Source organism: Cervus canadensis, chromosome 32, assembly GCF_019320065.1.
Source record: "Cervus canadensis isolate Bull #8, Minnesota chromosome 32, ASM1932006v1, whole genome shotgun sequence".
Taxonomy (NCBI): domain Eukaryota; kingdom Metazoa; phylum Chordata; class Mammalia; order Artiodactyla; family Cervidae; genus Cervus; species Cervus canadensis.
In genome coordinates, this window is record NC_057417.1 from 27,802,695 (window position 1) to 27,818,891 (window position 16,197).

Below are 16,197 nucleotides of genomic sequence, written 5' to 3' on the forward strand. Positions count from 1 at the left end.
TCCAGGCAACAAAGGCCTTCTTATTCCTCGGTTACACACCCTGGCCGACTACCCACAAAAAGCCCCCAAGTCAGGTTCTTCTGGCCCCATAGCTGGACCACAGAATCAGTAGGGTGGATTCTGGATGTCCGTGACGATGTCTCCGAGGACAACCTTCTCCCACTCTGACAGCTGAGCCACCAAAGCCCGATTTGGGCGCATGTTGTTTTTACACTTCTTGAGGTAGGCCCAGGACCTCTGTGAACCAAGGAGAGAAAAGTAGAGTTCAGGGTTGGACCTGGGCCCCTTTCACCTTGAAGAGAGCCAGCTCAGGAGGAACAAGAGACACTTGCCCAGGGGCCAGCAGCATAGCTGCTTTGTCCAGCCCAGGGCAGGACAAAGAAACAGCAGCAGCCGGGGGTTAGACTAGGGTGTAGGGGTCAAGGGGCTGGCTCTGCCTTGGGCAAGCCCATCTGCACCTCTGCTACTGAATGCAGAGACAGAAGTCACTCCTCTGTCAGATGGCTCCGTGAAGGCTGAGAAAACATGTGAAGCCTACTGTGGAGGAGGAAGCACCATGCCCATGCCTGCCACCCAGTGCTGCCTCAAAAAGATTTGCATTGGATTTCCCTGGTGGTCCCGTGGTTAAGAATCCTCCCATCAAGGCAGGGGACACGGGTTTGACCTCTGGTCACAGAAGATTCCACATGCCTCAAAGCAACAAAGCCGGTGCACCATAGCTCCTGAAGCCTGCGTGCCCTAGAGCCCCTCTGTAGCAACACAAGAAGCCCCTGCAGTGAGAAGCCCACCCATGCACCACAACCGAGACTAAGCCCCACTCTCCGCACGTAGAGAAAGCCCTCAGGTAGCAACAAAGATCCAGCACAGCCCAAAAGGATATAAATAAATAAAAACAAAGGTTTGCATCGGAAGTGGGTAAATTAATGGAAAGAAGAAGAGAACTTCGGCAAATTCTCTGAAGAAGGAAAACTGAAGCTGCCTTCATTCAAGTGCCCATCCCAAAATACAGGAAAGGTTATCTCATGAAGGAAGGTCATCATCTGGTCTCCATCTGATGGAGGAAAAAGGCAAAAGGCAAAAGCGGTGCCTCAGCAGACTAGAACAGAAGGAAACCATCTCAACATAACAAAGGTCACATATCAAACAGGTCACATCATACTCAGCGGTCAAAGACTGAAAGCTTTTCCTCTGAGACTATGGGGAACAAGGCAAGGGTGCCCACTTCCACCACTTCTATTCTACATTGTACTGGAAGTCCTAGCTGGGGAAATTAGGAAAAAAGAAAAGAAAAGGCATCCAAATTGGAAAATACAAAGTTTTGCAGCTCTGTTTGCAGCTGATATGAACTTAAGAATTTCATATGTAAAAAACCTTAAAGAGTAAAAAAAAAAAAAAAAAAAAAAAAACCACAAAAACAACCCACAACTGTTAGAATGTAACAAAGTTGCAGGATACAAAATCAGTTGTGTATCTAACTAACAATGAACAATCTGAAAAGGAAGTTAGGAAAATTTCATTTATGCTAGCATCAAAAGAATAAAATTCTTAGCAACAGGGACCAAAATGAGCAGGGGGTGGAAGAAAGGAAGAAGCTTCCAGAAGGTTGGGTAGTGGGGAGACAGTGAGTGAGTGGGCTTCAAAGCAGTGTGGAAGGCTTTGTGGCAGAAGTTACTATGGGGAAATGCTGAGAAAATATGAGGAAGGTGGGAGAAAGCAGAATAAGGTGTTCTCATCACAAGTAGAGAGATGAGTGCTGTTTTGATATGAAGTGTAGAGGTGGGGAAGTGGAATCCCTAATCTCCCACACGGGCCAAAAATTAACCTTTTAGATGCCAGATGGCGCAGGGCAAAGTTGCACAAATAGTAACCATGTGTTAACATATCTGGAGAACATGGTAATAAAAAGCATGTTCACAAGTGTGCATTTGCCTCTTTAAAAAAAAAAAAACCTCTCAAAAATGTATCAAGGGACATACCTTAACATAATAAAGACCATACATGACAAGCTGACAGCTAACATCATACTCAACGGTGAAAAGCTGAAAGCTTTTCTCTAAGATCAGAAACAAGACAAGGATGCCTACTCTTACCACATTTATTCAACATAGTTTTGCAAGTCCTAGACAGAGTAAGAAAAAGACATCCAAACCGGAAAGGAAGAAGTAAGACTGTCCCTCTTGGCATACAACATACTATATATAAAAACCCCAAAGACTTCACAAAGACACTGTTAGAATGAATAAACAAAGCAGTAAAGTTACAGGATACAAAATCAATATATAAAAATCAGCTGTGTTTCTATACACTGATAAAAAAAACTATCAGAAAGAGAAATTAAGAAAATAATCCCAATTGTGTCAAAAGGGTAAAATACCTAGAAATAAATTTAACAAGGAGATGAACTTGTACACTGAAAACCATGACAATGATGAAAGAAATTAAAGACACTAGTAAACAGAAAGATATTCCGTGCTCATGGATTGGAGGAATATTGTTAGAATGTCCATACCACCTAAAGCAATCTACAAACTGAACACAAACCCTATCAAAATCCCAATGGTATCTTTCAGAGAAATAGAACAAACAATCCTAAAATTTGTATGGAACAACAAGACTCCAAATAGCCAAAGCAATCTTGAGGAAGAAGAACAAAGCTGGAGGCATCATACTTCCTGGTTTCAAACTATATTGCAAAGCTATAGTAATAAAAACAGTATGATATTGGCATAAAATATAGACACATATATCAGTGGCTCAGAAGAGAACCCCCAGAAATAAGCCCATACATATATGGTCAATTTAGGATAAAGAAGCTAATAATATACAATGGTGAAAGAATGGTCTCTTCAATAAGTAGTGCTAGAAAACTGGACAGCCACATGCAAAAGAATGAAACCTTTGGGAATTCCCTTGCAGTCCAGTGGTTAGGACTCTTTGCTTCCATTGCCGGGGGCCCAAGTTCAATCCCTGGTCAGGGAATTAAGATCCTGCAAGCCATGCAGCCAAAGGGAAAAAAAAAAAAGAATGAAATGGGACCACTATCTTACACCATACACAAAAGTCAATTCAAAGTGGATTAAAGGCTCGAATAGAAGACCTGAAACCATTAAATTCCTAGAAGAAAACACAGGCAGTAAACTCCTTGACATCAATTCGGTGGTGACTTTTAGGAATTGACACTCAAAGCAAAGGAAACAAAAGCAAAAATAAACAAGTGGAACTACATCAAAAAGCTTCTGCACAGCCAAGAAAACCATCAACAAATTAAAACGGCAATCTGGACTTCCCCAGTGGTCCAGTGGTTAAGGCTCCACACTTTCACTGCAGGTAGGCACAGGTTCAATCCCTGGTGGGGGTACTTAGATCCTGCATGCTGTGCAGTGCAGTCAGGAAAAAAAAAAAAGATTACAAAGAAGCCTGTATATTGTCGCTTGCTTATTTAACTTACATGCAGAGTACATCATGTGAAATGCTGGACTGGATGAAGCACAAGCTGGAATCAAGATTGCAGGGAGAAATATCAACAACCTCAGATATGCAGATGACACCACCCTTATGGCAGAAAGCAAAGAGGAACTAAAGAGCTTTTTAATGAAAGTGAAAGAGGAGAGTGAAAAACCTGGCTTAAAACTCAACATTCAAACAACTAAGATCATGGCATCTGGTCCCATCACTTCATGGCAAATAGATGGGGAAACAATGAAAACAGTGACAGACTTTATTTTGGGGGGCTCCAAAATCACTGCAGATGGTGACTGCAGCAATGAAATTAAAAGATGCTTGCTCCTTGGAAGAAAAGTTATGACCAACCTAGATGGCATATTAGAAAGCAGAGACGTTACTTTACTGACAAAGGTCTATCTAGTCAAAGTTATGGTTTTTCCAGTAGTCATATACGGATGTGAGAATTGGACCATAAAGAAAGTTGAGCGCCAAAGAATTGATGCTTTTGAACTGTGGTGTTGGAGAAGACTCTTGAGAGTCCCTTGGACTGCAAGGAGATCCAACCAGTCCATCCTGAAGGAGATCAGTCCTGGGTGTTCACTGGAAGGACTGATGCTGAAGGTGAAACTCCAATACTTTGGCCACCTCATGTGAAGAGTTGACTCATTGGAAAAGACCCTGATGCTGGGAGGGATTGGGGGCAGGAGGAGAAGGGGACAACACAGGATGGGATGGTTGGATGGCATCACCGACTCGATGGACATGAGTTTGGGTAATCTCTGGGAGTTGGTGATGGACAGGGAGGCCTGGTGTGCTGCGGTTCATGGGGTCACAAAGAGTTGGACACGACTGAGTGACTGAACTGAGCTGAACAGAGAAGGAAAAGGCAACCTAAGAAGTGGGATAAAATATTTGCAAATCGTATAACTGATAATGGGTTAATACTCAAAATATATAAAGAACTCATACAACTCAACAGCAAAAAAAAAAAAAAACCTAACAAAAAAAGTCCAAATAATCTGATTTTTTAAAGGGCTAAGATTCTGAATAGGTATTTTCCCAAAGAAGACATACAGATGGCCAACAGGTACACTGCAGTAGCCAAAACGCACCTCCCTTAGAGAACCCTGAAGAAACACTAGTAGAGAGATGGGCAGCAGTGGGGGTCAAGCAGATGGTGCTGCTGGCCACAGCCTTGCCCAGCCTGGGTCCTGGCCTGCCCCAGGTGCCCAGCCTCAGGCCTCTAGCCCAGATCTTGGCACCCTGTCCTTGGGTGTGGAATGTTAGGTAAAGCCCTTGACCCTTCTCTCTCAACCCCTCACCATCAATTAATGTCCCAAGGCAGTGCTGGGGACCCATTCCTTTGAGGTGCAGTTCTGACTTCACCTCCTGGACCAGGGAATACATACCTTCAGGGTCTGCCCGTTCTGATGCATAAGGTAGGCCAGGATGGCCGCACAGCTGCGGCTGATGCCCAAGGTGGAGAAGACCAGGATGACGGAGTTGAGCTCCAGGTGAATGTCTGGGGAGGGAAGAAAAGGTGGAAGGCTGTGCGTGGCTCCTTTCCCTGAGGATCCTGAAGACGACTGGCCTCAGTGGATCCATGAGTAGGTTCAGAACCAGCACACCATGGTCTAGGCGGGTCACGTGACAGCTCTAGGATACTGTTTCATTGCCTGGCAAATGATGCATTTAGCATCATCATACAAAGGCTTTCTCTGAGCTATCTGTGCTTCCTTCCCAGGAAGGTCGGCCACTGGCTGACTTCCCCAGGTGGGGATGGAAGGACCATACCCAACGGGCACCTGGGTGCTGACAGAGGCTGTGTAGCCTGGATGTGAACCACAACCAGGGAGCACTGGCTGTGGGGCTTGGGCACTCGAAGCCACCGTTTCTCCATCTGGAAAATGTGGTAACGGGATACTGCCTGCCTCACGAGGTTCTGCACTGTGCTTAGCCCTGCCCTTTTTCTCCTGAGAGCTGGGAGTCACCAGCAGCAATAGGTACGAGGCGCCATGGCCCCCTCTGCTCCCGGGGCACAGGCCGGTCAGGGCCTGGCTGAAGAATGCCCCTTACCAATGAAGTGACAGAGGAGGCGTAAAAAGGGTGTAATGCTTGCTTCCAGGGAATCTTCTATCTGGATGTGCAGAAGCCTGTCGGCGTCACCTACAAAACTAAACAGAAGAAAAGCACGTAATTAGGCAGACTCGCCCGGAGCCTGGCTGTGGTGTCCTTCATCCACAGCAACAGGACTGCAAGGGGAGGATGCTGAGCTGGCAGCAGGGAGATGGGGGCAAATAAATGACGCCCTCTCAGAAAAAGAGCACCTGCCTCAGAGGGGTGTTGTGTAGATTAAATCAACTCATCTATGTAAGGCATTTAGCAATCTGCTTGGCACCGTATTCAATAAACGGGATGTTGTTATTATTAACCAAACCTGGTGCTTTCCTGGAACACAGTGCAGATGGTGAGGATGGAAATATGTAATGAGTCTGCTGTGTTAAATGGAGGAAGCAAGACTGACAGAGAGTCAATTGACAAGACTGACGGACAGTGGTGGGGCTCCTGTTTTAGATAGGGTGGTCAGGGAAGGCTTTCCTGAGGAGGTGATATTGGGAAGAGGTTTAAAGGAGGTGACAGGACAAGCCAGGCGGTTATCTGAGGAAAGAGTGTTCCAGGTAGAGGAGAATCCAAGGGCAAAGGTTCCGAGGGCCAGGATATTTAGTATGCTTGAGAAACATCATGGGGATCAGAGTGGTGAGAGCTTTATGAACAAGGGAGAGAGAAGAGGGAGATGAGGCCTGTGGCCCGTTCAATGAGAAGAGGGAGCTTGGCACAATGCCTGGTGTGCAGTGAGCACTTGGTAAATGTTATTTATGAAGAACACGGCCTACTGGTCATTCACTGTGGCATGCAGAAAGGTGCAGTAGATTCAAGAATAAAAATATTCTGGTTTAGTTTCTGCATGAGCACTTGCTGTGACAAATACAAGCACAATTCACCATGCATGCATGCATTCATTCATTCATTCTGTCCATCCATCCTTCCCTTCCCCTTCCTCTCTTGCTCCCTCCCCACCTGACCACCCACCCACCATCCATTCATCCATCTATCCCCAACCATTCATTCTTTCCTCAGACACTTGCTCAATGCCTACAGTGTACCCGGCCTTGAGCTGGACCCTAGTGGACACAAGATAAATCAAATAGGGCCTCTCCCAGCTTCAAGGAGCTCTCACCCTGATGGGAGAGGTATACACACAAACAAATGGCTAATCCAATTGGCTAGGCTTTAGGATAAAGACCTACATGTGCTACTGAAAAGGAGGGGCCGGGCAAAGTCGAGGGAGCTGGGGAAAGCCTAACAATGGGGGAAACATCTGGAAGGAGGAGGTTGAAGGATACAAAGTTAACGTATAAAAATCAACTGGATTTCCACATACTAGCAACAATCAGAAATTTAAATTTTGTTTATTTATTTGGCTGCAGTGTGTAGCTTGCGAGATAGTTCCCTCACTGGGGACTGAACCCAAGGCCCTAGGAATGAAATGCCATGTCCGAACCACTGGGCCACCAGGGAAGTCACATGACTGTTGGCAGGATTCAGTTTCTCACAGGCTCTTGGACCGAGGGCCTCAGTTCATCACTAGCTGTTGGCTGAAAACCATCAGGCCTTTGCCATGCAGACCTGTCTCCAGAGGTCTGACAGCATGGTGGCTGACTTCCTTCAGCATGAGTGAGCAAGACACGGTAAGACAGAGGCCACAGTCTTTCTGTGACCCAATACCAGAAGTGACAGCCCATCACTTCTGCTTTATTCCATCCATTAATGCACCTCAGTAAATCTGGCCCAAATGCTGTGAATGGTAGGTGGTGGGGAGTCACCAGAAAGACTGCAAAGACATATTCCGTGTTTCCCTTTCGTTGATTTCTGTTGAGTCAGTCATCAGTCTAATTACTGTTCCTTTGAAAGTCATGTCTTACTTACCTGCTTCTTTTCACTTCTCTCTCTCGTTCTCAGCAGTCTAAGTGCCTTGATGTGATTTTCTTTAGATTTATTGATTTTCATATGGTAATTTTTATTACCAGATGCCTCACCGAACTATTGTGTTATATAAATTCTCTCTGAGCTGAATTTTATTAGCTTTTGATTAGGAACTAGAGGAAGTGGAGGCCTTGGTGGTCGTGACTGGACATAGCTGGGAAGACACAGGCTGACAAGCAAGGCTGTAAAGAACTTTCCTGCTCCAAGAACAATGGTGAGTGTGTGTGTGTGTGTGTGTGTGTGTGTGTGTCCCTAGCATCAGGGAAAATCTGAGGCATAACAGTTGCTGTATCCAATGTTTGTGTCTTCCCAAAATTCATATGTTGAACCCTAATTCCCAAAGTGATGGTATTTGAAGGTGGGGCTTTGGGGAGATAATTAGCTCATGAGGGCAGAAATAGAAACCCTCATGAGTGGGATTAGTGCCCTTGTAAAAGGGACCCCTAGAGAGCTTTGCCCCTTCCGCCAGGTGAGGACACAGCAAGAAGAGTCCATCCGTGAACCAACAGCAAGACTTCATCAGACATGGAATCTGCCATCTTGGACTGCCCAGCCTCCACACCATGAGAAAGCCCGTTGTTCGTAAGCCACTGGTCTGCAGTATTCTGTTCCAGCAGCCCAGGTGGACTAACAGAGGGGTCGCTTCTCAGAGGGCCTGAGACAGGAAAAGCAGGGTAAACCAGGATGACTTTGCATCAGAATGTCAAAGCACCAAAAAAGCGTTACTTTTGGTGAGATTTAAGTACTGGGTGTGGGACAAGTGTAGGGTCTCAGTCTGGGGCAGAGGATGCGATGCTCATGCCAGGAAGTCAAGCGCAGGCTAGGAATAGATGAAAACAACACAGATCCCATTCCAGTGTATACTGACTCCTAAAAGCCCTTTCAATTCTATCAGTGCATGCCACTAGAGGTCTTATATAAATAAATAATACTAATATTAAAAAAATCAATGGTATTTCTACTTACAATGGCCCTGTCTCCATGGAGATGTTGACATGTGCATTGATTTTCAAATCCTTCTGAATTTTAGGGTCGCAGGCTTGCTTGAAATTTCCCAGGTAGATCCTGCCTGGCATTATCTCAATAGGGTATGGCTGGAAGGCATCCAGTTCCTGAGGAGGGGATGGAGAAAGCCTGCTGTCATAATAATCCCCAGAGAAGAAGCTGTTTTTGTTTTGTCTCTTGAAATGCGGCTCAGCAAACAAGCTTAGAAAGGCAATCTGGGATAGTGAATGAGACTAACCAAATGTTCACTGCAGCACAATTTACGTAGCCAGGACATGGAAGCAACCTAAGCGTCCAACATCAGAGGAATGGATGAAGAAGGTGTGGTGCATATATACAATGGAATATTACTCGGCCATAAAAAAGAATGAAGTAACGCTGTTTGCAGCAACAATGGATGGACCTAGAAATTATTATAACTAAGTGAAATAAGTCAGAGAAAGACAAACACTATATGGTATCACTTATATGTGGAATCTTAAAAATATGATACAAAAAAGCACACACATACACACAAAAAATCATATGACACAAATGAACTTACTTACAAGACAAAAACAGACTCACAGACTTTGAAAACAAACTTATGGTTATCAAAAGAGAAAGATGTAGGGGGAAGGATAAATAGGAGTTTGGGATTAACATACACACACTACAATATATAAAATAGATAATCAACAAGGACCTAATGAATAGCACAGGGAATTCTTTTCAGTATTCTATAATAACCTATACAGGAAAAGAATCTCAAAAAGAGTGGATATATGTATACAAATAACTGAGCCACTTTGCTGTACCCCTTTAACTAACACCACATCCACATTGTAAAGTGACTATATCCCAATATAAAATAAAATTTAATTTAAAAAATTATGTCAAAAAAATTAAAACCAAAACTACCATTTGATCCAGCAATCCTACTTTTGGTATATATCTGAAGGAAATGAAATGACCATCTTGAAGATATATCTGCACTCCACATGATCATTTGAGCATTATTCACAAAAGATACAGAAATGACCTAGAAGTCCATCAGTGGATGAATGATACAGAAAATATGGCATGTATATACAACGGAATACTGTTCAGCCATGAAAAAGAAGGAAATCTTGTCATTTGTGACCACATGAATGGAATTTGAGGGTGCTGTGCTGAGTGAATAAGTAAAAACAAAACAAAACAAAACATTGCATGATCTCACCCACATGTGGAACTCTGAAAAAGCAAAACTCGTGGTGTTTCCAGGGGCTGTGGGGGTGGGGAAATGGGGAGATGTTAGCCAAGGTCATAAACCTCCAGACATAAGGCGAATCAGCTCCGGGGATCTAATATACCGCATGGTGACTACAGTTAATAACACAGTATTATATACTTGAAATTTTAAGAAAAATTTCAAGAAAGCACATCTTAAATGTTCTCATCACTCACACACACATAAATGGTAATTGTGTGAGGTGATGGATGTGTTCATTTTACTATGGCAATCATCTTGCAACATATGAAGTGAAAGTGAAAGTGTTAGTTGCTCAGTCCTGTCCGACTCTGTGGGACCCCATGGACTGTAGCCCCTCCAGGCTCCTTTGTCTACGGGATTCTCCAGGCAAGATTACTGGAGTGGGTAGTCATTCTCTTCTCCAGGAGATCTCCCTGACCCAGAGATCAAACCCGGGTCTCCCGCATGTCAGGCAGATTCTTTACCATCTGAGCCACCAGGGAAACTGCAACATATATGTGTATCAAATCATCTTGTATGCCTTAAACTTACACAGTCTTATATGTCAATTATACCTCAATAAAGCTGGGGGGTGGATTATAAAGTTTGAGTGTTTCCAAGGAAAGATTATTACAGCACCCATCAGGTGGTTAGAAATAATTATTAATAAAAATATTAATAAAAATAATTATTAAACAATTATTAATGAGACTTATAAACAAGTTGGAAAACAGTCAGAGAAGCACACCAGTCTAAGATTGTTCTCAAAGCATGCCTCCAGAACTAATGAAAATTTCTCTAATGGTTCCTTGGGTGACCTCTTGTAGTTCAGATGTCTGTAATAAAACAGTGGATACTTGTTTATTGTTGGCATAGACTGAAAACTTACTTGTTATATTTAGTAAAATAAAACCTAGGCATAACCTCAACAGAAAAAAAGAAAAAGAAACCCACTAACATTGTATAAACTGACGTTTATAGAATATGACCTGGTGGTAGCAGTTGTTCAGTTGCTGAGTTGTGTCTGACTCTTTGGACCCCATAGACTGCAGCTCGCCAGGCTTCCCTGTCCTTCACCATCTCCCAGAGTTTGCTCAGACCCATGTCCATTGAGTCAGTGATGCTATCTAGCCATCTCATCCTCGGCTTCCCTCTTCTCCTTTTGCCTTCAATCTTTCTCAGCATCAGGGTCTTTTCCAATGAGTTGGCTGTTTGCATCATTGGCCAAAGTAGAGGAGCTTCCGCTTCAGCATCAAATTTGGGAAACTCAGCAGTGGCCACAGGACTGAAAAAAGGTCAGTTTTCATTCCAATCCCAAAGCAGGGCAATGCCAAAGAATGTTCAAACTGTTTAGAAACCCCCTTTTTTCCATCAGTTTTCCATAGGAAATGCTAACCAATATACTTTCAAAGGTCAAACCAGTTCTAAACCACCTCTGGCTCCAAGGTCGACCCAGAAACAACACCTTAAGTACCTCAAGCTAGTGTGCAGTCCACCTGAGCCTTCCAGCGCCTTCTGGTTTCAGCACACCTCCCCTCCCAGTGAACCCACCACCAGCCCACATTCCTCCAAAACTGTCAACCTCAAAAGCTTTTTTATCAACTAGCAGACACCACTCCAAGTCAACCTTCAAGTTTGTGAGACATTCGGCCCTTCCATGTGCAGGCAGGCAGGCCCACTACCCACAAATGTGACCCAGAGCGCTCCCCAGGGTTCAGGGTGACCACTCCCTCAGGACGCCCAGCTGGCTGCAGCCAAGTGAACTCCTCCTGGTTTCATGTGGAAAATCTCACTCAATCTCACCACAAATCTGTCAAGGCTCTTCCTGATGCTTTCAAACCAGCTTCCTTTCCCGGTGGTTTTAAGGGCCGTGGGGGAGCGGGTGTGACATGCTCTGCTCTAAACAGCTACTGCCGGTTAATTCTAGAGGACACAGATTTGACAACCATGTCGACAAATGTAAAAGAAATTGGTATCACAAACTAACATGTCCAAATTGAGCCCACTGCCCAATTATGGTTACAGTCCATGGGGTCACAAATAGTCAGACATGACTTAGCGACTAAACAATAACAACATACAAAACAGGAAATTAGAAGTCACTCAGTCTAAAGTAGAGGAGCCATCTCAGAGTCCAAACTCTGTGCCTCCATCCCCCTGAGTTTCTTGGGGAGCAGCAGAGACACTGCTGCTTCACGTGTCAGAACACGTAACAGGAACAGAGTGGGGCTTTCACTCTTGCTCCTGAATTAGTAACAAAGGTCCCAAAGTAGGGAGAAGCCAATCTAGGAATGTACATCTTACGAGGGCCTCGAACAAGCAGCATAGAATTCACCTGTCCAGGCCGTACTAGATACCACCAGCCACCGCCCTATCCCTCTTCCCAAACTACTTTAAAACTGGGGCAAGGACCAGTCTCAGGTGTATACATGTCAAAAGTGACCAAATTGTACATCCTAAATATGTGCTGTTTAACCTATGCCAATTCCACCTTCCTAAAACTTTAAAAGAAAAATAAAGGGGCTTCCCTGGTGATCCAGTGGTTAAGAATCTGCCTGCCATTGCAGACGACAAGGGTTTGATCCCTGGTCTGGGAAGATCCCACATGCCACAGGGTAACTAAGCCCATGCACTGCAACTCCTGAAGCCTGCACACCTAGAGCCCGTGCTCCGCAAAAAGAGAAGCCGCTGCAACGAGAAGCCCGAGCACCTCGACAAGAGTAGCCCCTGCTCTCCGCGACTAGGGAGAGCCCATGCACAGCAACGAAGACCCAGTGCAGCCAAAAATGAATAAATATTTTTTAAAAAAGAAAAAGAAAGAAGGTGAGTTATGAGCATGTGATGTTTGCAGACAAGAAAGACCCCCTCTCGTCACTGCAAAGCCAGTAAGGACGCTCCTCTGGGAGCAAAGAGGGGTGCCTGGAGGGACCCGGGAAGACCGCTGTACAGCTGCTGAGCTAAGAATCACAGCTCAGCAGAAGAAGGTGAGGAAGCCCCCTGGAGAGCGTCACACGTATACCCTGAGTTTGGGGACAGGTATGACCCCAGGTGTGGGTCCCTGCCTTTTCACACGGGCTGGCGGGAGCAGCCATGCCAGCAAGGCCAGGAGCAGCCTCATCCCCACCGTCACACCCTCCGGGGGCTCATTCTGGACTTCGGGTGAAGGAATGTGGATGGGGTGGGAGGTCGTGAGCTCCCAAGGGAAGGGAAGGGACCTGGGGGGTATGCCTGTCAGGAATTCTCGGCTGGCTCTCTCTGAAGGATCCCTGGTAACAGATGGAAAGGAAACCAGCTTCAAAGGCCGTCATCTGTGGCACACAGAACCAGGCAGGGCAGAGTGAGAAGAGGGCACATCCCCACCACTGATAAGCAGCCAGTCACACAAGACAGGACCCACACGGACCCCCAGCACCAAAGGGACCAGGACCAGAAGAGGTGAAGTAAGCAGGTATCCCTGAAGCTACCCTACACTCCTCCCCACTCCCAGTCCCCACCCCCAGACAATGGAAGGCTGCCCAGCTCCGCGAAGGGAGAGGAAAGAAGACCTGAGTTAAGACTAGAACGTTAAACTAGCCTAGCTTGTACTGGTCTGTTTTATTCCCTTTTAAAAAATTATTTCAAAAATACACTAAAGTAGAGAAAATAATGTAAAAAACTCCTGGATCTATCACCCTTCAGCAAACATTCATTATCAACTAATGGCCCATTTCGTTTCATATATGCCTCCAACTTCCCGACCCTCCCCAGATTATTTTGAAGGAAATTCTAGACATCATGTTATTTAAGTATAAATATCTCATTATGTATCTCTAAAAGATAAAGACTCATGTTTTCAGAAACATAGCCATAATAATGTCATCACAACCTAAAAAAATATGTAACAATAATTCCTTGTTGTTGTTCAGTCGCTCAGTCCTGTCCGACTCTTTGTGACCCCATGGACTGCAGCACACCAGGCTTCCCTGTCCATCACCAATTCCCAGAGCTTGCTCAGACTCATGTCCAGCGAGTCGGTGATGCCATCCAACCCTCTCACCCTCTGTCGTCCCCTTCTCCTCTTGCCCTCAATCTTTCCCAGCATCAGGGTCTTTTCCAATGAGTCAGCTCTTCACATCAGGTGGAATTCCTTACTATCACCAAATTCCAGTTCATAAGCACATTTCTCCAGTTGTTTTATAATATGATGAAACTGAAATTTTTCATAACCGAGAGTGGTCTGAAAGTATGGAATCGGCCCATGATGTTGCCCACGGCAAGAATGAGAGCACAGCTGAAGTAATTGCTGGAAAGAATGAAACCCCTGCAGGTTCACATTCCATTTCATTCCTGACTCTTCAAGAAACCAGATGCTGTAAAATTCCCCCCAGGACGGCCCCTGTCTGCCTGTGACTGCCCCCCAGTGCTCACCTTACTCACCCTCTGGTTTGGCTCCGGACACCTTGTGTAACACCTTGGCCACACCTTGTTATAACCCTTGCCTCCCCCATCAGACAAAGGACTCCTTGTAGGCAGGGGCTGCTACCTCACCCTTTCGTTGTATCCTCTGGACCCAGCCAGGGTCTGTGAGGCCAGACGGCTAAGGATGGCCCTGCCTGGGTGGTTTTGACCATGACCCATCACCCAGAACCCCCCGCCGCGGATCCCTGCTCTCTCAACTGGCCTCATCGATGAAACACCACGCTGGCTTCTGCCTCCATCTGGCACTTATAAATTCATCACACTGGACTGGACTGGACCTCCTGGCTGCCCGAGTTCATTCCCAAGTCATCGTCAACATCTCTTCCATCATTTCCACATCATCTGTCCCCTCCCCTTTCTCCAGCCCTGCCCCCTACCCCTTCGGTCCCCAGGGAAAGGCCACGCTCCCACCCGGGCCTGCCTGTGCTCAGTGCCCAGCTTACCTGAGGCATCCAGATGATCTTCTGTGTCCGGAAGAAGTGGTACATGGCCGAGAAGTGCTCGTAGCCTCCTCTCAGGATAAGGACGGGGTGGCGGGTGAGGTGGGTTAGGGTTCTGCCACACTCCACAGCCGCTCCAAGCACTATTCCTAAGAGCAGAGACCAAAGAGACAACTGTCCCCTGTGTGCTCACTGTTTGCCTGGAGGCCCAGTGGACAGGCACTCCACTCTGAAAAACAATTATCGAGGAAACTGAACGAATATAAACAGAGATGAAAGCTACAACTAAAATTTAAAAAGCAATTCACCGCCAAGTAAGCTGATCTTTGTAAATGCCAAGATTTCATTTTCGTTTCCTATTGTTGCAAGGAAGGACGATCCAACATAAGTGAAATGCATATGTGTATATGAAAGTGAAAGTCACTTGGTTGTGTCCAACTCTTTGCGACCGCATGGACTATACAGTTCATGGAATGCTCCAGGCCAACATATTGGAGTGGGTAGCCTTTCCCTTCTCCAGGGGATCTTCCCAAGCCAGGGATCGAATCCAGGTCTCCCACATTGCAGGTGGATTGTTTACCAGCTGAGCCACGTATGTGTATATACAATATCGTAAGTGATACCACACAATTCATCTATTTAAAGTATAGAAATTAATGTTTTTAATATATTCGCGGTTGTGTAACCATCACTGCAGTCAATTTCAGAACATTTTAATCACCTCCAAAAGAAACCATGTACCATTTAGAGGGTTTCATTTCTCACTTCCCTGAAAACATTCAGTTCTAGGCAACCACTAACCTAATTTCTTATGGATTGACCTATTCTGGACATTTTATAGAAATGGAATTATACAAATGTGGTGTTTTGTGTCTGGTTTCTTTCACTGGGCATGATGTTGTCAAAGTTCATCTATGTTGCAGCAAGTGTCAGCACGCCATCCTTTTTCATAGCTGAATAATATTCCTCTGCATGGCTCTCCATCTTTGGTTTATCCACTGATCTGTGGATGAATATTTCAGGTGTTTCCATTTTTGTGGCTATTATAAGACTGCCAGGAACACCCAGGTACAAGGTTTTACATGCACATGTTTAATTTCTCTCTGGTATATACTGTGGACAAAGAATGTTGCTTGCCATATCAGTAAACAAAGAACATTGTGGCCATCAAGCCATTGGCCACTGCAGTTGTTCCTGACTGTGCAATCTTCCCTGAGTAAGCAAATTATAAGTGTGTGGTTTTGGGGGTTTGTTCTGTGATTGTGATTTCTTTCCGAGTGAGGATGGCAGCTCCACAGTACCAAAGTGAGGTCAGGTAGAGCACAGAGGGGATTGTTTTTAGCGACCACCATTCCTAGGACTTCAGGGTTCAGCCGACAATCCTAGGATTGCAGACCAGGGATGAGTGTAGAGAAGAGGGGACAATTTCCTGGCTAAGGACCTCCTGAGAAAACTAGTTTTATTACAGGTAGAAGCCTAACGCCACCCAGTGGCCACTGGTATGAATGCCCAGCCCATGGAACTCATCCACCCATATCAGGCACTGAGCCAGCAAGCAGCAGCAATGTGTGGCCAGCTCAAAGCAGGGGCTGA

General features: G+C 45.3%; 1 protein-coding gene across 3 annotated transcripts in view; it reads right to left on the reverse strand.

Moving 5' to 3' along the window:
- The window catches only part of STYXL1 (serine/threonine/tyrosine interacting like 1), a 27,921-nt gene continuing 11,724 nt past the window's right edge, over positions 1-16,197 (reverse strand). For all 3 annotated transcript variants that reach the window (XM_043455461.1, XM_043455459.1, XM_043455462.1), the window contains 5 exons: positions 14,608-14,753; positions 8,455-8,600; positions 5,521-5,618; positions 4,854-4,966; positions 1-237 (listed from right to left, as the gene is read on the reverse strand). In XM_043455461.1, the coding sequence (XP_043311396.1) occupies positions 106-237; positions 4,854-4,966; positions 5,521-5,618; positions 8,455-8,600; positions 14,608-14,753 (635 nt within the window). In that variant the 3' untranslated portion in view covers positions 1-105. The remainder of the gene's footprint in view (positions 238-4,853; positions 4,967-5,520; positions 5,619-8,454; positions 8,601-14,607; positions 14,754-16,197) is intronic.